The sequence below is a fragment of the Hyperolius riggenbachi genome, chromosome 12 (genome assembly GCF_040937935.1).
Source record: "Hyperolius riggenbachi isolate aHypRig1 chromosome 12, aHypRig1.pri, whole genome shotgun sequence".
In the NCBI taxonomy this organism is placed as follows: domain Eukaryota; kingdom Metazoa; phylum Chordata; class Amphibia; order Anura; family Hyperoliidae; genus Hyperolius; species Hyperolius riggenbachi.
In genome coordinates, this window is record NC_090657.1 from 90,810,174 (window position 1) to 90,834,828 (window position 24,655).

The 24,655-nt window shown below is 44.0% G+C and overlaps 1 protein-coding gene across 5 annotated transcripts in view; it reads left to right on the plus strand.

Annotated features, from left to right (window-relative positions):
• The window catches only part of LOC137541038 (inactive phospholipase C-like protein 2), a 478,057-nt gene that overhangs the window by 435,190 nt on the left and 18,212 nt on the right, over positions 1 to 24,655 (plus strand). For all 5 annotated transcript variants that reach the window (XM_068262181.1, XM_068262185.1, XM_068262182.1 and 2 more), the window contains one exon: positions 13,281 to 13,390. In XM_068262181.1, coding sequence (XP_068118282.1) covers positions 13,281 to 13,390 — 110 coding nt within the window. The remainder of the gene's footprint in view (positions 1 to 13,280; positions 13,391 to 24,655) is intronic.

The following is a 24,655-nucleotide window of genomic DNA, read 5'->3' on the forward strand; positions in this document are numbered from 1 at the left end:
GTGTTGGGTCTTGCATCTCTCAACTCTCTCTTCACAATATCCCACAGATTCTCTATGGGGTTCAGGTCAGGAGAGTTGGCAGGCCAATTGAGCACAGTAATACCATGGTCAGTAAACCATTTACCAGTGGTTTTGGCACTGTGAGCAGGTGCCAGGTCGTGCTGAAAAATGAAATCTTCATCTCCATAAAGCTTTTCAGCAGATGGAAGCATGAAGTGCTCCAAAATCTCCTGATAGCTAGCTGCATTGACCCTGCCCTTGATAAAACACAGTGGACCAACAACAGCAGCTGACATGGCACCCCAGACCATCACTGACTGTGGGTACTTGACACTGGACTTCAGGCATTTTTCGCATTTCCCTCTCCCCAGTCTTCCTCCAGACTCTGGCACCTTGATTTCCGAATTACATGCAAAAGTTGCTTTAATCCGAAAAAAAGTACTTTGGACCACTGAGCAACAGTCCAGTGCTTCTTCTCTGTAGCCCAGGTCAGGCGCTTCTGCCGCTGTTTCTGGTTCAAAAGTGGCTTGACCTGGGTAATGCGGCACCTGTAGCCCATTTCCTGCACACGCCTGTACACGGTGGCTCTGGATGTTTCTACTCCAGACTCAGTCCACTGCTTCCGCAGGTCCCCTAAGGTCTGGAATCGGTCCTTCTCCACTATCTTCCTCAGGGTGCGGTCACCTCTTCTCGTTGTGCAGCGTTTTCTGCCACACTTTTTCCTTCCCACAGACTTCCCACTGAGATGCCTTGATACAGCACTCTGGGAACAGCCTATTCATTCAGAAATGTCTTTCTGTGTCTTACCCTCTTGCTTGAGGGTGTCAATGATGGCCTTCTGGACAGCAGTCAGGTCGGCAGTCTTACCCATGATTGCGGTTTTGAGTAATGAACCAGGCTAGGAGTTTTTAAAAGCCTTAGGAATCTTTTGCAGGTGTTTAGAGTTAATTAGTTGATTCAGATGATTAGGTTACTAGGTCGTTTAGAGAACCTTTTCATGGTATGCTAATTTTTTGAGATAGGAACTTGGGGTTTTCATGAGCTGTATGCCAAAATCATCAATATTAAAACAATAAAAGGCTTGAACTACTTCAGTTGTGTGTAATGACTCTAAAATATATGAAAGTCTAATGTTTATCAGTACATTACAGAAAATAATGAACTTAGTATATCAGCAGCTGTCAGTTATAACTGAATGTGCAAGGTAATGTCCATGTTTCCCTATGGCTCAAGTGGCGATATTACAGTTTAACAGTGTGCTGACCATGAAGCTGTTAGGGGGGAAGGCCATTTTTGAAATGGAGGACAGAGAATTCCATTGATCACAGTGGACTAATGGGAAGCAGGAGAGGAGAAAGAGATTGAGGAGCAGACTACACAGGAGGTAAGTATGACCTGTGTATGGTTATTTTGACTTTTAATTTTCAGTTCAGGTTCTCTTTAAAGCTGAATTATCGCAAGTACCTTCTGTTTTAAGAAGACATATCACACCAAGCATTGCTTTTTGGTAGGAGGGCTTGTCAGTCTCTTTTAGTCCCCTATACTTTCCCAGTGGTATTGAGTCACCCCGAGCTGCTTGGCTACTCTGTGTTTCTGACAAACTGGTAGATAGGAGTGTCAGTTTGCCTTCAGCTAGTAGATTAGTGCAGCTGTTATAAATGAGAACAGGTTACTACTACGCAGTAGTTGTGCGATTTACAGTGGAATGTGAAAGTTTGGGCAACCTTATTAATCGTCATGATTTTCCTATATAAATCATTGGTTGTTACAGTAAAAAATGTCAGTTAAATTGATCATATCATAGCATATATCATATAGGAGACTCACACAGTGATATTTGAGAAGTGAAATGAAGTTTATTGGATTTCCAGAATGTGCACAATAATTGTTTAAAGTGAATGGGAACCGCATTTAAAAAAATGAGATAGATACTTACCCAAGGAGAGGGAAGGCTCTGGGTTCTATAGAGCCTTCCCGCTCCTCTCCTGGTCCCCTCGTTCCAGTGCTGGCTCGCCCGGCAGCAGTATTTGACTAAATTAGTCAAATACTGCTTTACCCGGCCGAAGAAGGCTTCAGAAGTCTTCAGGGAGCCCGAGTGGTCCTGAAGAAGGTGCGGCCCTGTACTGCGCCTGCGCAAGCACGCTCTCTTGCACGCTCACCCCTGTGCAGTATGGAGCGTAGGCGCAGAACTACTGCACTCATGTGCAGTAGTTCTGCGCCTGCGCAGTACAGCCCGGAGGATGTCCGATGACGTCAGCGTGCCCGCGTGAGGCGCATTTTGGAGCACAGAAGAGCCCTGCCTGGCAGCCGGCCTGGCCAGGTCGGGTGCACCACCAGAGGAGACCGGGAGCCTGCGGAGCGGCGCCGAGGACACGCCCTGTCTGACACGGGCTGGAGGAAGCCCCAGGTAAGTGGATTAGCATGTTTTTTTTTTTTTTTTTAGGGACCGTGAACCTTCCCTTTAAGTCGCGCGTGTAAAAGGAGTTTACTTGCACTGATTCAGAGCTTTCAGGGCCAGATTTACCATAAGGCACTGTAGACATGTGCCTACAGGCGCCTGATGATGGAAAGGCACCTCACTCTTCTCTGTAAGTGCCTGCTGCCTAGCCTATGCAGAGCCCTGATGAGAGTACAAATGTGAGGTTACTAATCCAGCTCTCGACATTCCACTGACAAGATCTCCCTTCAGCCGGGGGCACCTCTAGCTACTTAATGCTGAGTAAGGCTCCGGCTACCTAATACTAAGGGGCTACCTATGATGAGAAGTAAGGGAGAAGTGACAGCTGGGGCAGCCAGCACACTTGCGGTGCAGTTTGGTGGGGGTTTGTAGGTTCATGGAGGGTGAAGTCTAGGGTGCCAGGACATCTGTGCCTATAGGCTCCTGTGATGTAAATCTGGACCAGAGTGCATTACTAATCATGGATCAAGCTCGTTGTACGCAGCTGGATAAAGTGCCTAATAATGACATGAAAAGAAATGTCATATCCAGCTTCTATCACCACTGTATGGCAAAGAATAGGACATAGAAGGTTGTGAGGGTTTTCTTTCATTCATGATGAGAAGGATGGGTATTGCGCAGAGTAATGTGATTAGGTAACCCTGACAGGTGCTCTATTGGTTTATGGGAAATCTGTGCTAACTGATGAAGTAAGCTTGCAAGCAGTAAGGTCAGAATGTGGTGTTATACGTAAGCAGTAGCAGATGCTATGACTGCTAGCAGGGAAACACTGATAGTTTAAAGGAAATATGAAAGGCTCTGCTCATGAATCCAGAGAATACAAATGGGCTTCCTGTATGGGTCAGGCAGTCACTACTGGCCGAGGGCATTCTGTGTTTCTGTAATGAGGACATCAGAGAAAAACATCTCTAGCAAGGTCACCACATGCTGTCTTCATTCCAAAGTCTCAGCCTTGGAAAGAACACCAGTAGGGATCAGTTACTGAACCCAAGAAGTGCAAGTTGTGATCTTTTGGCTTACACAGCAATGCTCAGAAGGTAGGATGTGCCTGCATCCAAGCATGGCAGCAAATGAGCACAAGATGCAGGAACTGTGATGTCGGGAGCTGTGCCTGCCTGCATCAGCAGCTGTGTTCACATTCATTGAAATGAATAGGGACATGCCTGCAGTGCAGCGGATCAGAGATGGGCTTCAATAAAATAAGATGTGGGATGATGCAATGTATGCAATACTACTACCCTGCATGGTTTTGAACATTGTGAGTTACCCTGTGTGCTTGTGTGTCCCCTTTAAACACAGAAGCACAGGTGCACAATGTAAAAATAACAGCATGCAGCACAAGCCTCGATAGCTTTATATCCATAATCTTAGCCAAGAAGGTGGAGCCTGTGAGCGTATGGCTCCACCTCCAGAGCAGTACTAGCAGGGGCAGACATAGGCCTGTATAGTGTTAGCAGGACACAGCTGACTGCAACAGGTTGAGGTCTGAACTGACAGGCTGGCAGAGCATGGTCAAGGAGCTGAGGTCATTATGCTGGCAGTACTAGAACGTACGCTGGCCATTTACAGGACAAACAGCGCTGAGTGTTTTTGTGCCAGTGCTGTGCCACACTTCCTGCCAGAGACATAAGGTGGTCACACATTACAACCAAAACATTCAATTCTTCTACAATTCAAAAATGGTCAGTTGCATAAAAATATCAAATGGTTTGGGGTTTGTTTTTGTTTTTTTTTTTTTTGTTTGTTTTTGAAATTTGATTGGAATTGCCATTTTTCGGAAGAATTGTCAATCGGGAAGGATGGAAACATTTAAAATCTGTGTGTCCAGAAAACGAATGGTGTGTGGCGGTAGGTTGTATGAAATTATTTCAACCAAATAAATTGTATGGCTAAATTCAAGATGAAAGAAAAGTAGAAATGTGATCACTGTAATGTTATTGAGAAAAGTTGATGGGGAATAGATTTGTGAACGCAAGACCAAGTTGTAGAGGTCACGAGTCGTCAGACACAGGTTAGTCCAGTGATCAGCAATCTTGGCTCTCCAGCTGCTGAGGAACTACAAGTCCCACAATGCATTGCAGGAGTCTGACAGCCACAGTCATGATTCATAAAGGCAAATGCATTGTGGGACTTTAGTTCCTGAAAGAGAATCTGTACTGTAAAAAAGTTCCCCTGGGGGGTACTCACCTCAGTAGGGGGAAGCCTCTGGACCCTATCAAGGCATCCCCCGTCCTCCTGTATCCCACGGCGGTCTCGCTGCAGCCCACGGAACGCACAGCCGACAATTTGTCAGGCTGTGCAATATTTACCTTTTCTGGCTCCAGCGGGGGCGCTGTTGCGGCTCTTCCCACCGAGATAGGCGAAAATAGCCGATCTCCGTCGGGTCCGCTCTGCTGCCCAGGAGACTAGCGCCTGCGCAGTAGAGCGGCCCGTCGGAGATCGGCTATTTTTGGCTTTCTCCGTGCAGAGAGCGGATCCTGCGCTGGAGCCAAGGAGGTAAATATTTACATCACCGCCGCTCCGGGAGGATTCTCGCCACCGCCGTTGGACCAAGGAGGACGGGGAAGCCTCAATAGGATCCGGAGGCTTCCCCCACCCGAGGTGAGTACCCCCAGGAGAACTTTTTTCGTTACAGATTTTCTTTAACAACTGGAGAGCCAAGTTTGCAGATCACTGGGTTAGTCTCCTGACTTTTCAGATACCGGTAAACCTACAAAGCAAACTCTATCCTCACACATTGCAATGCCTTGCTGGGTAAATGACTACCAATGACGTGTACGAGAAAGACCGCTTTTTTCATACAAATGTAACTTCCAACTGCATCTAAAGAATTTTTATTCTCTCAAATTTTTTAGTTCAAACCCAATTTTTGTTTTATCTGTTTTTTTTTTGCTTATATTTTGAAATCAAATATATGTATGTGGTACAGCAGTTTGATGAGTATAATGTTTCAAACGAGGAGGCTGTTTGTAAACGAAAGGGGAAAGAAATCCCCTTTGTTTACATCCGTACAGCGCTGCGGTCTCCGGCAGTGATCCCTGGCCTCTGATTGGCCGAGGAGCGCCGTCCTCTCATAGGCTGATGCCTCATGGAGGCTAGAAAAAAAAACAAAAAAAAACACTGGCACAGCGTTCGGACACCGCAGATGGCACGTCCCCTTAAGGACAAAAAAAGGAGGTGAGTCCAATCGCTGAGCTCCATAGCTGGGCTGTGCAGGAGGCTGAAAAGCCTGCACATCCCAGCTCAACAAAAAACAGCCTGGTCGTTGGGGGGGGGGGGGGGTCAATAACACTGCGGTCGTCAAGTGGTTAAGTCTGAAGTACGTTATAGATTCACACAGGACCTCTGTGGAAAAAGTGATTTATTTTTCGGGCTCATTCACACTACAGAGCGCATACACGAACGCGATGTCGTGCATGCGTTTCCATCGTGCGGCCATCGCACAGAATACACGTTGTGGTGCGCTAGGAGCGCAGACGTTGGCAGCCATCCCATCAGGAGAATGTGTGCGTTTTGCGATTAGATGTTCCCAGAAGCGTTACATCGTATTACATCGTAACGCATGGGAACGCACACCTGTAATGTGAATGGTAACATGAAAGTCTATGGTGTGAATGAGCCCGCCTGTCTGCACATGAGGAGCTGCTGAGCAGTGCATGATGGGAATATTTATGTCAGTCTTCTCTCCTGTGATGAACACTTCACTAACTTGATAGGCATTCCTTTATAGGTCCACCGCTGCTATATCCCCTCCAGCAAGGGCTTTAGAATGTGAAACTGCTCCCACTGATGTCTCTACCAGCTAATCACATACCTTTGTCTATTTTTAGTTCAGCTCCATGTAATTCCCACAGACTTGTAGCATGAGAGATTTTGTCTTCCTGCCAAGTCTCATTGTTCTGATAGCAGTGCCGTTATTTCATGAGTAGAGCAGTCCACTTCTGCAGCCCTGCGATGGGCAAACATTTCTCTGGGAGCGCTGCTTGGTGTTTGTGAATATGTAGAACAAATGTCTGTGTGACATAACTGTTTCGCTTTCTTAATACTTGTCGAACAATGGTCAGAAAAGTCATAGCAATACTTGTGTAGTAGGCCCAGATACAGATATTAGTAAAGATGCGAAAACACGCACAAACTCTATTGGGCTCAATCCCTTGGGTGACAATTTGGGGCAGAATGCTGTTCAGACATAATCGCCTCCCGGAGTGCCAGATCCCAAGCTGAAGGCACTGTGCTCTTGCCCCTCCTGCTCCGTCGTGTGTGTGTGTGTGTGTGTGTATATATATATATATATATATATATATATATATATATATATATATATATATATATATATATATATATATATATATATACACACATACATACATACATACATACATACAAACATATATATATATACATACATACATACATATGCATATGTTCTGGTATGTTTGCAGTCACTTACCAACAAACAGAAATCTTGAGAGAGATCATGGGTCTGGAGGAGTTTACAGGACTTATGCCAGTATTTAGTCATATCTATGATTGGGAGGAGGGGTACCATACCTCCCAACTTTTTGAGATGAGAAAAAAGGACAGTTTAAGACACGCCCCTGTCACACCTCTAAACATGTAATTTTAGAATTCAATCCACACTGCACCTTTCTATCATGGCTAGTTTTTCTTCATAGTGATGTGAAATAAGGAAATATATCAATTTATATTCAAATAGTTTTTATTGTTTTTTTTCAATAAAGAAAATTAACAATGGACGTTTTATGCATGAAATTATCCTATACATATAGATTATGTTTTTCAAAATATTGGACCAAGAGTGCATATACATGTTTGACAGACTTTTATAAGAACTTGAACTTTCACATGTATACATTAATCATGGTAGCGTATTGAATAAAAGGTGCATATAGTTTGATGTTAACTAGGAGCAGGTCCTCTGGAGTCTGGGGCCTAGGAGACACCCTACTAAGGCTCCAAAATCGCATCCTATATATAAACAATTTGAGATTTTTTATAGTTAGATATAGTAGTACTACCATTTTTTATTTCCATAAAATAAAATAGTTAAAGTATTACCCAATTTTAACGAAATTAATATAAACAAGCAAAAACCATCATAACAAGAGCAGAAACTTAGTTTGTTTCTTTTGAGCTTATGTATGAATAGTAACTGGACCAAGCATGTTGTTTTTATCATTATAAATGCGAGAGATTATTTTATAAAGAGTTTAGTACTTGGGTATATGGAGATCCACTGGGAAATATATCAATTTAAAGAGAACCCGAGGTGGGTTTGAAGAATATTATCTGCATACAGAGGCTGGATCTGCCTATACAGCCCAGCCTCTGTTGCTATCCCAAACCCCCCTAAGGTCCCCTTGCACTCTGCAATCCCTCATAAATCACAGCCACGCTGCTGACAGCTTGTCAGAGCTGGCTGTGTTTATCTCTATAGTGTCAGTCTGCTGCTCTCCCCGCCTCCTGCAGAACTCCAGTCCCCGCCTGCATCCCTTCCCTCCCTGCTGATTGGAGGGAAGGGACGGGGGCAGGGACCGGAGCTATGCAGGAGGCGGGGTAGCAGCTGAGACTGACACTAGAGATGTAAACACAGCATGCACAGCACGGCTGTGATCTATGAGGGATTGCAGAGTGCAATGGGACCTTAGGGGGGTTTGGGATAGCAACAGAGGCTGGGCTGTATAGGCAGATCCAGCCTCTGTATGCAGATAACATTTTATAAACACACCTCGGGTTCTCTTTAAAGGGAGTCTGAGGAGTGCCCGAGTTAAAAAAAAAATACACTTACCTGGGCCTTCTTCCAGCTCATCGTAGGCGACGAGGTCCTGCGGTCTCCCCCTGGCTCCTCTCCTTCAGCCTCCGCCGGCCCCCTGTTACCGGCGTCAACCGGGCCTGGTGTCGGGCCGGCTCTTCCTGGTTAACCACTTGAGGACTGCGGTGTTAAACCCCCCTAGTGACCATCCATTTTTACTTAATTGGGCCACTGCAGCTTTAAGGCAACGCACAACACAGCACACAAGTGATTCTCCCCCCCCCCCTTTTCCCCCACCAACAGAGCTCTCTGTTGGTGGGGTCTGATCGCTTCCCTATATTTGTTTTTTTTTATGTAAATATTTTTATTATATTTTAAATAAAAAAAAATATTTCTTTAAATGTTTTTCCTCCCTCCCCCAGCCAGCCAATCACTGCGATCAGCGGTGATAAGCTTTAGCCTGTCACCGCCAATCGCTTCCGTGTCACCCAGGGGGACAGCCGTGTCACACGGCTGTCCCCAGTACAGCGCTGCTGCTGACCGCAGCGCTGTACTACCCTATTAGACGGCGATTTTGCTGCCTAAATCTCCTGAATGCCGCTCGGAGACTGAAGGAGGGGCGGAGCTCCGCCTCCCCCCAAGCAGGAGATGCGCGCGATCTCCTAGCCCCGTAGATGACCGTTCCCGCCAATGGGCGTGGAACGGTCCTGGGGCTGCCGCACTGCTTACGCCAATTGGCGTGGAGCAGTTGGCAAGTAGTTGACGCAGTGGGTCATCACGCCAGCCGCTTCGCGTCATCACGGCTGCCGGCGTGACAGGTCTGCGCATGAGCGGAAAACCCACTCCTCTGAGCCCCTTTAAAGAAGGGAATGAAGTTTGGAGCCAATAAAACACATTTTTCAGTAGAAAAATGCATACGTTTACACAGATCTGTACATCAGTCCTGAAAGAGGGACAAATAAGGAAGAAAGATGGACAGAGGGATTTGGTTCCCGAAGAGGGACTGTCCCTCCAAAAGAGGGACAGTTGGGAGCTATGTGGGTACCTTTATCCATGTATGATTTAACAGAGTGCAATCTTTGAGGGTCTAATCTGAGAAATCATGAGAGAGAGAACTGGGAGTGCAGCCTGAGAGCAGAAAACTTCCTACTGCGCATGCACTGGCAAAACTACCTCTGAGTCAGAGATAGCCAACACACTCTGATCAGGACCACATATATTCTTGGCATTACTTAATGCCTTTTACACTGGAAGGGGTTGGCCCTACTTGTACCCTTACTATACTATAGAAGTGATCATTACCACTGCAGCACTAATAAAAAGCTAATGCCATGTATGATGCAGGGGCCCACCTGGCTGCGTTGTGCTGAATATGCAGGCAACAGTGTGTTGTGCACTGCAACAGATGTGTTGTCATTACATTGTATTGGCAACACATCTGGCCGTCAACTGATGCGCATACACTTTAAAGGGAACCTGAGGTGAGAGGAATATGGAGGCCGCCATATTTATTTCCTTGTAAACAATGACAGTTGCCCAGCAAGTCCTGTTGATCTTCTGGCATAAGTAGTGTCTGAGTCAAAACCCTGGAACAAGCATATGGCTAATCCAGTAAAACCTGAGTCAGCGGAGTCTGCGTACCTGATCTGCTGCATGCCTGTTCAGGGTCTGTGGCTAAAAGTATTTGAAACACAGGATCAGGAGAATTGACAGGCAACTGGTATTTTTTAAAAGGAAATAAATATGGCAGCTTCCTTATCCCTCTCACCTCTGGTTTACTTTAAATGTAGCCCAATTCTCTTGGATTTTTAGTAATTCTTGGTTTAAGATTTTTTAAGAGACTAAAAAGAAAAAATAGCTTATGCTAAATATAAATTCCTTCTTAAAACGGAAGGTATTTGTAGTTATTCAGATTTATGAGAGCAAGCAGGAACTCCCATGATGCTTCGCTTCTGCTCAGTGAGTGAACAATGTTAGATAAAGCCTGAAGAGTCTATACAGGTCCAGTCACCACATCCATCTTCTGCTGTCGTTACACCTCCTGTGTATTCCCCTGAGCCAGCCATGATTGTCAGACACATTGTGAGGTAGCACCGCTTCCTTCCTGTCACTTGATTCTGTTTCATGGCAGGCATTGTTCATAGATGTATTTCACTTGCTGTAATAAATCTGTGGTCAGCACAATGGTAAGGAGTATTTTAGAAACACTATCTAGGGATTTTGAAAGATGAAACCTATTTTAAATGTATTATTTTTCCACATAGAAATACTATTCTGGTTTAGGGCTGCATGCTTGTAGAAAAAAATGGAAATTGCGATTTTGTTTTTTTTTTAAATGTTCTTAAAATTAAGGTTTAGCACTAAATTCACAATGCCCCCAGTATAGTTTAGCCAGTTGGTGCCCCCTGTATAGTTGCCCTCAGCATAGGTTAGCTAGGTGGGTTCCTCCAGTGTAGGTAGCCAGTATAGTTGCCCCCAGTATAGGTTACCTAGGTAGGTGTCTCCAGTATTGGTAGCCAGTATAGTTGCCCCCCTAGTAAAGGTTAACTAGGTAAGTGCCACCAGTATAGGTAGCCAGGCAGCATAGATGCAGCGGTAAAGGAGAGCGGGCATAGCGCAATTAGTCACCTTCAGCAATACCGACAGCCTCTTCCTACTTCCTCTCCCAGGGATCCATGGCATTGGTACCAGCGCTCCCTGTGATGACGTAACCGCATGTCATCACAGGGGGTGCTGATATCAACACGAAGGACGTCTGGGAGAGGAAGTAGAAAGAGGCTGCAGGGGATCCCGGAAGGCAAGTTACTTTGGCTTACATGCGCGGAAAGCGGAAAATTATAAGCATTAGAAAATTGCCGCTTTCACAGTTGCGTAATCGTCGCACCCCACATTGCGATTTCGATTTAAATTTGGTTTAGGGTGCTATTCTGGTTAGAGTTTTTGCTGTAATTTGCTTTAACATGTAGAAGAATGTCAAGCTCCTCCCACCCCTGTTACTTTTTCCCCCCCTCCAGCTTATGATTGCTGAGCAGTCGGTGAACATCTGATGACCATCAGCCCCGGAATCAGGATACTTGGGCACCGCCATAGGCACCCATGTTAATCGCTGCGATTCGCTATAAACGGAAATTAATAGATAAGAATATACAAACTGGGGCTACAAATAGAGGGTGCCGACCGCTGGCGCCCCCTATTTGGAGCTGCAGTTTGTATAGCGGACGGCTGCCTGCTATTTTTATAGTCCAGAATGCAGTTGAAATGTTGCACACTGTATAGGATTCCCAGGTGCTGGACCAGTAATCAGCAATAGAACAAATCCAGTATTTATTTTATACTCAGTGTGCGGACCCTCTGCATTTGTTCTATTGCTACTTTTATTGGATGCCTCCGGTGCCCATACTTACTGTTGTAGTTGATATTTGGGGCTTTTAGGAGGGGCAACAATAGCAACGCTCAAACTTCTTCGGAGCGGTGGTGGTGGAGTTGTTGAATTCCTCTAAAGCAGCGGTCAGCAACCTTTTTGGCTGACAGAGCCATAAACACCACATGTTTTAAAAGATATTTCCGTGGGAGCCATACAATATGTTTTAAACTGGCACAGTGTGCATGTGCAGCAGAGGGCTCACGTCCCTGTTGCCATGGTGTTGTGTATACAGTTGATTCTCCGGGGCAGCAGAAGTGTCAGACACGTCTTCAGCTTCTCTTGGGTTTCAGCAACATCAGCAATTTCCCCGAGAGCCAGACAGGAGAAACACCAACTAACAGCTTGTACAATTAGCTAGCTGACTTGGGGGTTGATTTACTTTGTAGCCTGTCACTTGACAGTTAGCCTATTGGGCCAATCAATGTGCGGGGATCTCGTCCTACAAAGTCACTGGACCTGACAGGGTCCAGAGTGGGACAATTGGAGCAGACGTTCGTTTTGGGGTAGCGTGAGTAAGTTTACTTTACTACTTTGAACTTTTTTCTTGCACTGCCACACTAAGGGCCCGTTTACACTTAATGGTTGCTATGCCTTATGCCTAGTACGCACCATACAATTTTCTGTTAGATTTCACCATACAATTTTCTGTTAGATTTTTCTGTTAGATTTTCTGTTATGTTGGGTATACACGGGTCAATTTTGCCGCTCGATTCTTTCAATCAATCGATTCCCCGCTCGATTCTGCAGGCAATTCTCTTATCTTCCACTCGTTTTTCTTATCTTTTTCCATTGTCCTCAATGCAGAATTGAGTGGTGAAACGATCGGGCGGGAGATCGGACGTGTCAGAAATTATCTATTGAGCCATCTAAATGACTCAGAATCAAGCCATGTATTCCCAGCATTAGTGTGCATTAGTACGCATTTTTCCCATAGCAGTGCATTGTGAAAAAACTTTGTTAAACCGGATATAGTGGGAACATTGGAATTACTCTAAAAAAATCAGTTTTCTTTCAGTTTTAATTGAGAGCAACTGATTAAATGTACAAGGGACCTAAGCTGCGCTGCTTGAGCTGTGCAGCTTAGTGAATCAACCCCTACTGATTTGTCTGTGAGCCAGATGTAGCCATCAAGAGAGCCACATCTGGCTCCGGAGCCATAGGTTCCCTACCCCTGATCTAAATGTACAGTGTCAGGCTGCTGCCAGAGCTCAGTGGCTCGAAGCAAAAGTGCACCAGTCATTCTGGTCTTTGGGGGGAAGCTAGTGCTAAGCATCGATAGGGTGAGGCTAGGATTAAGTGGGGGGTGGTTAGGGTTAGGCTTCGATATGGTGAGGTTAAGAGTAAGTGAGGGTTGGGCATAGATAATGGAGGGATTGGGTGGAAGTTGGCGGCACAGAGGGTGAGTAGCAGTAGTAAAATTACTGATATTCTACTACAGCTATTTGGTGCCGATTTTCCATGTGTCTTTTTCCCATGTACACTTCTGCCCCAGGGCTGGTTCATGACTATGTGAACATGTGGTTGCCTTGGGTCGGCTTATAATCTAGTTTATAAGGCACCCAAATTGCCACAGCACCCATTTTACATGTACACTGTATAGTAAAAATAGATTCTTGCTTTTGCAGGGATGAGTTTTCATGAAGATCTCCATCGGATTGGTGCCAAAGAAGGACTGAAGGGTAGGAAGCTACAGAAAGCCATGGAAAGCTTTGCTTGGAACATTACAGTGCTAAAGGTATGATAAACAGCTCTGTTTATACTGTGTGTGTGTGGATAGCTGGTGCCATCTACTGGTAGAACTCGAAAATGCAACCCTGTCATCACACTTGCTATACAGCATTACACATATATTATCAAAGTTAATTTTAAATTAAAGGTAATGTTTTTTTTATTTTTTATTTTCACTCTCTTGAAACCCTCACATACCTAGAGAGCTCTGCATGTATATTGGGGAGTGATACATAAGGATTTGTTAGTGATAGAAGAACATTGTCTGCAAATAGTATCATGGTTGTTACTTGTTCTTGTGGTCAGGGGCTTGATAGAAAGGGCAAAAAGTAGGCGGGGCAAGGGACAACCCTTGTGCTTGCCATTCCAAAATCTGAAATATTGGTTAAGGTTAGTGTAAAAAATCTTCAAGGCAACCTGTAAGTTGCTATATAGTTTTTGTAGTGTATTCCTTCCTGCAAAGCCCATAGCACTTGAAACAGAAAGGACCAACTAAGCCTTTCAAAGACCATCTCTACAGTGGGCTGTGAAAGTTTGGGCAACCTTGTTAATCGTCATGATTTTCCTGTATAAATCGTTAGTAGTTAAGATAAAAAATGTCAGTTGAATATGTTATATAGGAGACACACACAGTGATATTTGAGAAGTGAAATGAAGTTTATTGGATTTACAAAAAGTGTGCAATATTTGTTTAAACAAAATTAGGCAGGTGCATAAATTTAAGCACCACAAAAAATAAATAAAATCAGTATTTAGTAGATTCTCCTTTTGCAGAAATTTCAGCCTCTAAATGCTTCCTGTAGGTTCCAATGAGAGTCTGGATTCTGGTTAAAGATATTTTGGACCATTCATCTTTACAAAACATCTCTAGTTCATTCAGGTTTGATGGCTTCCGAGCAAGGACAGCTCTCTTTAACTCACATCACAGATTTTTTTAAATTATATTCAGGTCTGGGGACTGAGATCGCCATTTCAGAACATTGTACTTGCTCCTCTGCATGAATGCCTTATGGTGTGTACACACTTGAACGATTCATGAAAGATCTTAGACCAATTTTATCACCTTCCATGTAGTATAAGAGCCACACCTACACAGTCTATTCTATGGAGCTGAACTCCCCATCAGATAAAAATCTTTGCAAGATGCTGCACACAAAGATTCTGTACACATTCAAAAGATCAGTATCTGCAAAAGATCTGTTCCTGCAAAATGCATTCCTAGTCTATGATATCTGCAGATCCTCATACACACCTTGTTTAACAGACATTCATCTGCAGATCAGATCCACCAGGATGGATCTTCAGATGATTGTCAGATATGCAGATTAATGTCTGTTAAACGAGGTGTGTATGAGGATCTGCAGATATCATAGACTATGAATGCATTTTGCAGGAACAGATCTTTTGAATGTCTACAGCATCTTTTTTGTGCAGCATCTTGCAAAGATTTTTATCTGATGGGGAGTTCAGCTCCATAGAATAGACTGTGTACAGTATGGCTCTTATACTACATGGAAGGTGGTAAAATTGGTCTAAGATCTTTCATTAATCTTTCAAGTGAGTTACACACCATTTGTGGATTTTGAACAGTGATTAGGGTTGTTGTCTTGTTGAAAGATCCAGCCCCAGCGCAGCTTCAGCTTTGTCACTGATTCCTGGACATTGGTCTCCAGAATCTGCTGATGCTGAGTGGAATCCATGCCTCCCTCAACTTTGACAAGATTCCCAGTCCCTGCACTGGCCACACAGCCCCACAGCATGATGGAACAACCACCATATTTTACTGTGGGTAGCAGGTGTTTTTCTTGGAATGCTGTGTTCTTTTTCCACCATGCATAATGCCCCTGGTTATGCCCAATAACTCGATTTTAGTTTCATCGTTCCACAGCACTTTATTCCAAAATGAAGCGGACTTTAGCATACCTCAAGCGGCTCTGTTTTTGCTGTGGGTGGAGGCTTCCTCTGCATCACTCTTGCATCCATCATCTCAGTGACTCCATCTGCAGCAATATAATGTTGTAGGTCTTTGGGGCTTGTCTGTGAGTTGACTGACTGTTCTCACCACTTGTCGCTCCTGTCTATCTGAGATTTTTCTTGGTCTGCCACTTCGAGCCTTAAAGAGACACTGAAGCGAGAATAAATCTCGCTTCAGTGCTTATATTCAGCAGAGGCATGTGTGCCCCTGCTAAAACGCCACTATCCCGCAGCTAAACGGTGGTCCCTTACCTCCCAAATCCCCTCCGTGCAGTGGGGGATCACTTCCGCATTGAGGCATGGCTCATGGCCGCAGCCCTGCCTCACGCGCGTCTGTCAGCGCGTATCTCCGACTCCGCCTCTCCCCCGCTCCTCTGTCTTCCTTCGCTGAGAGGGGCGGGGGAGAGGCGGCGATGCGCCGCTGATAGACGGTGCTAAGAGGCAGGGCTGCAGCCGTTAGCCCTGCCTCAACAGCAGCAAAATCTACGACCAAGTTGGTCGTAGATTTTGCGGGGGAGGGGGGGATTTGGGGGGTAAGGGACCCCCGTTTAGCCGCAGGATAGCGGCGTTTTAGCAGGGGCACACATGCCCCTGTTAAATATAAGCACTGAAGCGAGATTTATTCTCGCTTCAGTGTCTCTTTAACTTGAACTGAGCCTGCGATCTTCCATTTCCCCAATATGTTCCTAACTGTGGAAAAAGACAGTTGAAATCTCTGACACAGCTTTCTGTATCCTTCCCCTAAACCATGATGGTGAACAAGCTTTGTCTTCAGGTCCTTTGAGAGTTGTTTTGAGGCCCCCATGTTGCTACTCTTCAGAGATTAAAAGAGGAGGGAAACTTACAGTTGACCCCCTTAAAGAGTAACTGTCAGGCTGCAGAAGCTAATTTAAACCTCTATTCTCCTGTGTTAAACAGTTTAGAAGGAAGCTCAAAAGCCATTAGTGAAGATAAAAATCTCAGTTACCTTTGATGTGTGCTTATCAGCAAGTCTGTTATAGACCCATAAAGACGCAAGCCGCATACTAAACTGCAAAGCATTCTGGGGCCCTCCCCTCGGCTGCTAATGAGACGTTACAGAAGCTTCTAATCAGTCCAGCGTGTAGCACTGATAAAACTCGGGGCAGAGTACTCTGCAGGAGTCAGCTATTGTTCCTAGCCACATGGCTCATTAATATTCACTGCACACTGTGTTGTTCAAGTAGGAGCTTATCTGTGATCAGGAAGCAGGCAGGACATGACGACACATTTGACAGAAAAACATGGAGCCTGCCATGAGCTGTCAGGAGCATCTATCTCTGCATATACTATATACAAATTCTGTGAAATCCAAACGTGGACAGTGAAATGCATATGTAATGTAAGTACAGCCAATCTTTAGCTACTGATATATGTGTTTATTTTCTCTGAGACCTTATACCTAACAGCTCCTCTTTAAATACTCTTTCTCATAATTGGACTCACCTGTGTATGTAGGTCAGGGGCCACTGAGCTTACCAAGCCAATTTAATAATTCGTTCTAAACGTTTTGAAATCAATAAAATGACAACAGTGTTATGCACCTGCCTATTTTTATTCAAACAATTATTGTGCACATTCTGTAAATCCAATAAACTTTATTTTAAAGTTGTTTTCAAAATTATTCAACCCCCACTGAAATTGAGTGTTTTGGCCAGTTTGACATTGATTTAATTGTAAACAAGATGACTGAAAATCAAAGAGGTACTTGTAAGTCAGACAAATATAACATAACATTTATAATGAAATGACCACAAATGTATTTTCTGTGCTCACATCATTATCCGTTTTATTCAACCCCCAAGTGACATTAATTCTTAATACTTAGCATAACATCCTTATCCAGTTATAACAGCTTTTAAACGTGAAGCATAGCTTGACACAAGTGTCTTGTAGTGATCTACGAATATCTTAGCCCATTCTTCATGGGCAAAAGCCTCCTGCTCAGTCACATTCTTAGGCTTGCGCGCTGCAACTGCTTTCTTTAAGTCCCAATAGAGGTTCTCAATCGGATTTAAGTCTGGTGACTGCGATGGCCACTCCAAAATGTTCCAGCCTTTATTCTGCAACCATGCTCTAGTGGACTTGGAGGTATGCTTGGGATCATTGTCCTGTTGAAAGGTCCAACGTCTCCCAAGCCTCAGGTTTGTGAAGACAATTAATGGTACCTTGCACACACTGATGCTTCCCTGTACCCGCAGAAGCAAAACCGCCCCAAAGTATGGACTGACAATACCCCCCCCCCCCCCCGCGCGCTTCTTCCTCCTCCAAACATGGCATTGATCCATGGGCCCAAACAGTTCTAATTTTGTTTCATCAGTCCACAGAACACTATCCCCAAACTTTTGTGGTAGTGTTCTGTGTACTGATGAAACAAAATTAGAACTGTTTGGGCCCATGGATCAACGCTATGTTTGGAGGAGGAAGAACAAGGCCTATGAAGAAAAGAACACCTTGCCTACTGTGAAGCATGGCGGGGGGGGGTCAATCATGCTTTGGGGCTGTTTTGCTTCTGCAGTTACAGGGAAGCATCAGTGTGTGCAAGGTACAATGAATTCTCTTCAGTACCAGGAGATATTGGATGAAAATGTGATGCAGTCCGTCACAAACCTGAGGCTTGGGAGACGTTGGACTTTTCAACAGGACTATGATCCCAAGCATACCTCCAAGTCCACTAGAGCATGGTTGCAGAATAAAAGCTGGAACATTTTGGAGTGGCCATCGCTGTCACCAGACTTAAATCCGATTGAGAACCTCTGGTGGGACTTAAAGAAATTAGTTGCAGCGCGCAAGCCTAAGAATGTGACTGAACTGGAGGCTTTTGCCCATGAAGAATGGGCTAAGATATCCGTAGATCGCTGCAAGACACTTGTGTCAAGCTATGCTTCATGTTTAAATGCTGTTATAACTGGAAAAGGATATTGTGCTAAGTAGTAAGAATGAATGTCACTTGTGGGTTAAATAAAACTGATAATGTGAGCACAGAAAAGGCATTTGTGGTTATTTCATTATAAATGTTATGTTATATTTGTCTGATTTACAAGTGCCTCTTTGATTTAATTGATTTAAGTGATTTAATTGTAAATTTAATTTATTTAAGTGATTTAATTGTAAACAAGATGACTGAAATGATCAAAATCAATGTCAAACTGGCCAAAACACTCAATTTCAGTGGGGGTTGAATAATTTTGAACACAACTGTGCTTCTCAAATATCACTGTGTGTCTCTCCTATATAATATAATCAACTGACATTTTTTATCATAACAACCAAGATTTATACAGGAAAATCATGACTATTCACAAGGATGCCCAAACTTTCTCATCCCACTGTATGTCAAGACTCAGGAACACGGAGGGGTGTTTTATGGAAACTGATATGATGAACCAGATTAATAGTGCCGGATGTTACCACCTGCGTAATGCCCTGGGACAAAGCCAACCTGATTGGGGTTATTGGCAGATATGGCAATAATGGAGATAAACGGTTTGCTAGCACCTTAGAAAAAAAATCTTAAGATCTGCATTGAGCAAAATAAATTATCCAATATTTTTTTTGCTTCCAATGCATCCCTGTCAGGTTTAGGAATAACTACCATATGTGATTTTAACATAGACTCAGGGATCAGATCGGTGCCCAGAAAAGAGTTAAACTGGATAAATAATGTTGGAATGAGCAGATACTTACATTTTTTTATAGTATGCTATCGTAAAGCTGTCAGCACCAGGGGCTTTGTGAAGCTGCAAAGGGTCTCAAATGCTTCCTCACCATCTATATCACTGTTTAGGGAATTTTACTGGGAAGGGGATACACAAGAAAGCTTACAAGAGCGTAAATATTCATTGATGGTTGCTAATGACTGCTTGTCCTGTCAGCATTGTGCAGATTATAGATGGAGGAGAAATAGTCTCGGAAGATTTGGGAGATCTGTCGCAGGTCATATTGATCTGTACATCTGTTATCCTTTAGAGTAAATACTGCGTTGCACGATTTAATATCATGCAATTTTTTAGCTTGAATAGTGTGTGCTCTATTGCCCTTTTCATAGAAAAGTTGTCTAGTAAACAATAGTGGCATCTCGACTACAGCATATTGCTTATCAGATAATTCCTTACATAGGGGCCCTAATTGAAACAGAACCTGCTTGGAAGGGCTTAATTTATGCAACCTTTCTAGCTTGGTGATCTGGAGCAGTAAGTCATTGATTACCTGTTGCAACCCCCTCACTCTCTTACTAGCAATAGCAATTAACTTTCCCCTAATGCAGGCCTTGTGGATAAAAGCAAAAAGAAATCCCGCTGCACCAGTGTGTTATGGTGAAATATTAGTCAATCTTTATTCCATGATCCAGCAGTTCAGCATACAGATAAAAGCTCACTCCTCAATCATAGCTTGATTAAGGAGCAATTCTTGCTCCGATACGCGTGAGCTTTTATCTGCATGCTGAACTGCTGGATTATGGAATAAAGATTGACTAATTTTTCACCATAACACACTGGTGCGGCAGGATTTCCTTTTGCTTTTATCTATTGTTGGTCAAGACCTCCTGTTCCCTTTGGTGGGTGAGTGTGTGTGTAGCAGCCTTCTCTTTTTTGCCAAATTTCCTGAGGCCTTGTGGACCTCCAAAACTCTAGAGAAATTAGAAACAGACTCCTCGTTTAGATCAAAATAGGGTTAACTTTTCAGTCTATCTTCTAAGTCCTTAGCTGTAGAGTCATCAACTAATGAGCTAGCTTTTAAGTTTCCAAACTGAGGTAATCCTGGGATTTTTAGCTAAGTTTAGAGAAAGATCCAGGGGGCGTGGTCAAATGTCAATAGTAGGGACGGGGAGATGAAAACAAAATTGATTCTAGTAAAAGTAGAGAACCTATGGGAGATTAGGGTACAATCGACATACATGCAGAACCCTCCAGGCACCTGAAAGACCTAATTGCTTAGGTATAGACCTCTGGTAATTTGGTTGAAGTGTGCGCCCCTGTGTAGCATCATGCCGGTCACCGTAAGGATCCTGCTCATGCGCAGTTCTCTAGAGACTGGACCGCATATGCGCAGGACGCTTACTATGACCAGTGTGATGCCGTGTTGGGTGTGCACACACACACGACTTCAGATTAAGTCACTGTATTACACGTTGGGGAACCTCGTGGGTTACAGGGGAGGGGATCTGGAGGAAGTCAAAAGTAAGTCCAGATTTCTTTTTTTATCACACTGCTTAGAGTCCTTTTAAAGGAAACCAGAGAAGATAAAACTGAGAAGTTTTATACATAACTGGGGCTTCCTCCAGCCCCACGTGCACCGATCCCTCCCACGGCGCTGTTTTCAGCCTTCTGTATTGCCGGTACAGGGTCCCATAACTTTGGCCAGTCTGCACAAGAGAAGTGCACTCTCTACGTATGTCTCTGGCCGCCGGCACCATATTCACACCATATTGGCACACCTATCCTTGGCCATTTTCTCCCATTCCTCTTTGTAGCACCCCTCAAGCTCCATCAGGTTGAATGGGAAGCGTTGGTGCAAAGCCATTTTAAGCTTTCTCCAGAGATGTTCAATCGGGATTGAAGTCTGGGCTCTGGTTGGGCTACTCAAGGACATTGGCAGAGTTGTCCCAAAGCCACTCCTTCAATATTTTGGCTGTGTGCTTAGACTGGGGTGATGGTTCAGCTTTTAGCAGGACAATGACCCTGAGTTTAAAATTGCTTGGAGGTAGGTTTTCTTCCAGTCATCTTTCCTTTTATCCTGACTAGTCTCTCGGTTACTGCCACTGAAAAACATCCCCACAGCATGATGCTGCCACCACCATACTTCACTGTAGGGGTGGTATTGGCCTGGTGAGTGGTTCCCGGTTTCCTCCAAAAGTGATGCCTAGAACTCACACCAAAGAGTTCAATCTTTGTCTCTTCAGACCAGAGAATTTTGTTTCTCATGGTCCTTCAGACCAGAGAATTTTGTTTCTCATGGTCTGAAGGACCATGGTTTCTCATGGCCCACCTTGAGGTGCCTTTTGGCAAACTCAAGGTGAGCTGCTATGTGCCTTTTACTAAGGAGTGGCTTCTGTCTGGCCACTCTACCATACAGGCCTGATTAGTGGGTTGCTGCAGAGATGGTTTTCCTTCTGGAAGGTTCTCTCTCACAGAGTGGCCATCGCGTTCTTGGTGAACCTTAGTTAGGCTCTTCTCCCCCGATCACTCAGTTTAGATGGCTGTCCAGCTGTGAAGAGTCCTGGTGGTTTCAAACTTCTTCCACTTATGGATGATGGAGGTCATTGTACTCATTGGGACCTTCAGAACAGCAGAAATGTTTCTGTAGACTTACCTAAATGTGTGCCTTGAGACAATCCTGTCTTAAAGGTCTATAGTCAATTCCTTTGATGTCATGCTTGGTTTGTGCTCTGACATGAACTGTCAATTGTGGGACTTAACATAGACAGGTGTGTGACTTTCCAAATCCAGTCCAATTAAGCCATATGAACATTTAAATGATGATCAGGGGAAACCGGATGCTTCTGAGTTCAATTTTGAGCTTGAAGGCAAAGGCCCTGAATACTTATGTACACGTGCTTTCTCAATTTTTTTTTTTTAATAAATTTATCAAAACCTCAAGTAAACCCTTTTTTCAATGTCATTATGGGGTGTTTTGTTTAGAGTTCTGAGGGAAAAATTGAATGTAATCAATTTGTTACATAAAATGTTGGAAAAATGATGCGCTGTGAATACTATTCGGATGCATTGTATGTGAATAGATTCAGGAGTAGTAATGCACATGGTGTGTTCTTGTTGCTATAGAATGGAGATACAGTTTCTTAATGATGCTTCGATCTGTTTATCTATTCCTCCATAGCAATGTTATTCTAATGTGCATAGCTGGGGAAATGGCTCTATTAAAACCCTGCTTATGGAAATCCTGTCTGGACCATTTAAGTAAATCATTAAATCTGTTTGAACAAACAATGTGTTTAAAACCCGGTGTGATGAATTATCCAGAGATTCTCCAGCTGGCATCTCTTGCTGTGAAACTGTTAGCACTGCATAAATTACAATATGTAATATATTCATTAGCGCCATGTTCATTAGTCCAGCGTATGAAACGTGTCCTGTGTCTTGTAGCTCAACACAGCCATAATGAGAATGCAGGGAAGCACCATAGACCAAACTGTGTTGCTAATGTTACATACACTATAGTACTCCATAGCGAGATTGCCAGTCAGAATATTAGCAATAGCTGTGGCCATAAATCAAAATCCTGATAGTACATTTGTTAACCACTTAAGCCCTCAGTCGTTTTCACTTTATGCATCCGAGCAATGTTCACCTCCCATTCATTAGCCTATAACTTTATCACTACTTATCACAATGAACTGATCTATATCTTGTTCCACCACCAATTGGGCTTTCTTTGGGTGGTACATTTTGCTAAGAGCTACCTTACTGTAAATGCATTTTAACAGTAAGAATAAGGAAAAAAACTGAAAAAATTCATTCGTTTTTGGCAATTATAGTTTTAAAATAATACATGCCTCCATAATTAAAACCCATGTATTGTATTTGTCCCGGTTATTACACCGTTTAAATTATGTCCCTATCACCAGGCTCGGACTGACCCACCGAACCACTGATTTTTTCCATCAGTGGGCCCTGGCCGCTCCGCCTCCTGGGGCCCCCAGAGCTGAGAAGGAGGGGGCACAGCGCAGGAAGGGAGGACATTGTGCATAGAGCGGCGGGGAGGGAGAAAGCCTCCCCCTCACCTAGGCGCCCCCCCTTCCGCGCTCCCCCTCCCCTCCAAAGTTGCAACCAGCCAGCGGCAGCGAGCGGGGAACAGCTTACCTGCATCAGAGCAATAGCGCTGCGTGCTGCTGGGCTGGTCTCCGTCTCCTGCACTGACCAATCACGCTCTCGCAGTACTTCCTGCGAGAGTGTGATTGGTCAGTGCAGGAGACTGAGACCAACCTAGCGGCACGCAGTGCTATCGCTCTGATGCAAGTAAACTGTTCCCCGCTTGCTGCCGCTGGCTGGCTGCAATTTTGGAGGGGAGGGGAGGGGGGGCCCCTAGGTGAGGGAGGGGGGAGGCTTCCCCCCTCCTCGCCGCTCTGTGCACAATTTCCTCCCTTCCTGCGCTGTGCCCCCCTCCTTCTCAGCTCTGGGGCCCCCACTAACTGGGGACCTGCCTTTGTGGGGAAATCTGCCACCAATCTAATTGCATTTTGTGGGGATATCTGCCGCCAATCTATTTGCATTTTGTGGGGAAATCTGGCACCAATCTGATTGCATTTTGTCAGGAAATTTGCTGCAATTTGACTACTTGATGAATTATCATGAGGCATGTAACTACTTGATGATTTTATCTAAAATGTATCTGGTCAGACCTAATCTCTGTGAATAACACCGCTACTTATTGTGGTTTTTTTATTTTACTTTAACCACTTTACCCCCAGCGGTACGAATTTCTCCGCCCCTTTTTTCCCTCCTAAAAAACCAGGGACGGAGAAATCCGTACCTTCCGCGCTACCGCCGCTCGTGCGCGCGCACCCGCCGCTTGTGCACGCCGCCGCCCGCTCGCCCGGAGATCAATGAACGGGAAAATCCATTCCCGTTCGTTGATCTAGCCCCCGCAATGATCTGCTGCTTCTTTCAGAAACAGCGAGATCATTGTGCGTCTCCCAGCCTCCTACTGCTTCCTGTAAGCGTCCTTCCGGACGCTTACAGGTCGCATGTAAACAAACACTCTGTGGCCATCTTGTGGCCAAATAGTAAACTACACCCTAAAAGCATTTTACATACACAAACATTACATTTACACAATAAATTAACTCATTACCTCCCACACTCCCCAATTTTTTTATTTTTTTTTGTAATTAAAAAAAAAAAAAAATACAATAAAAAAAAAGCATAAATAGTTACCTTAGGGACTGAACTTTTTAAATATTTATGTCAAGAGGGTATAACACTGTTACTTTATAAACTGTGGGCTTGTAATTAGGGATGCATGCAAAACTGAAAAATATGCACCTTTTATTTACAAATAAAATATTGTTGCCAAACATTGTGATAGGGACAAAATGTAAATGGTTTTATAACCGGGACAAATGGGTTAATACATTTCATGGGTTTTAATTACAGTAGCATGCTTTATTTAAAAACTATAATGGCCGAAAACTGAAAAATAATAATTTTTTCCCACATTTTTTCCTATTTCCCCATTAAAACACATTTAGAATAAAATAATTCTTGGCATAATGTCCCACCTAAAGAAAGCCTAATTGGTGGCAAAAAAAACAAGATACAGT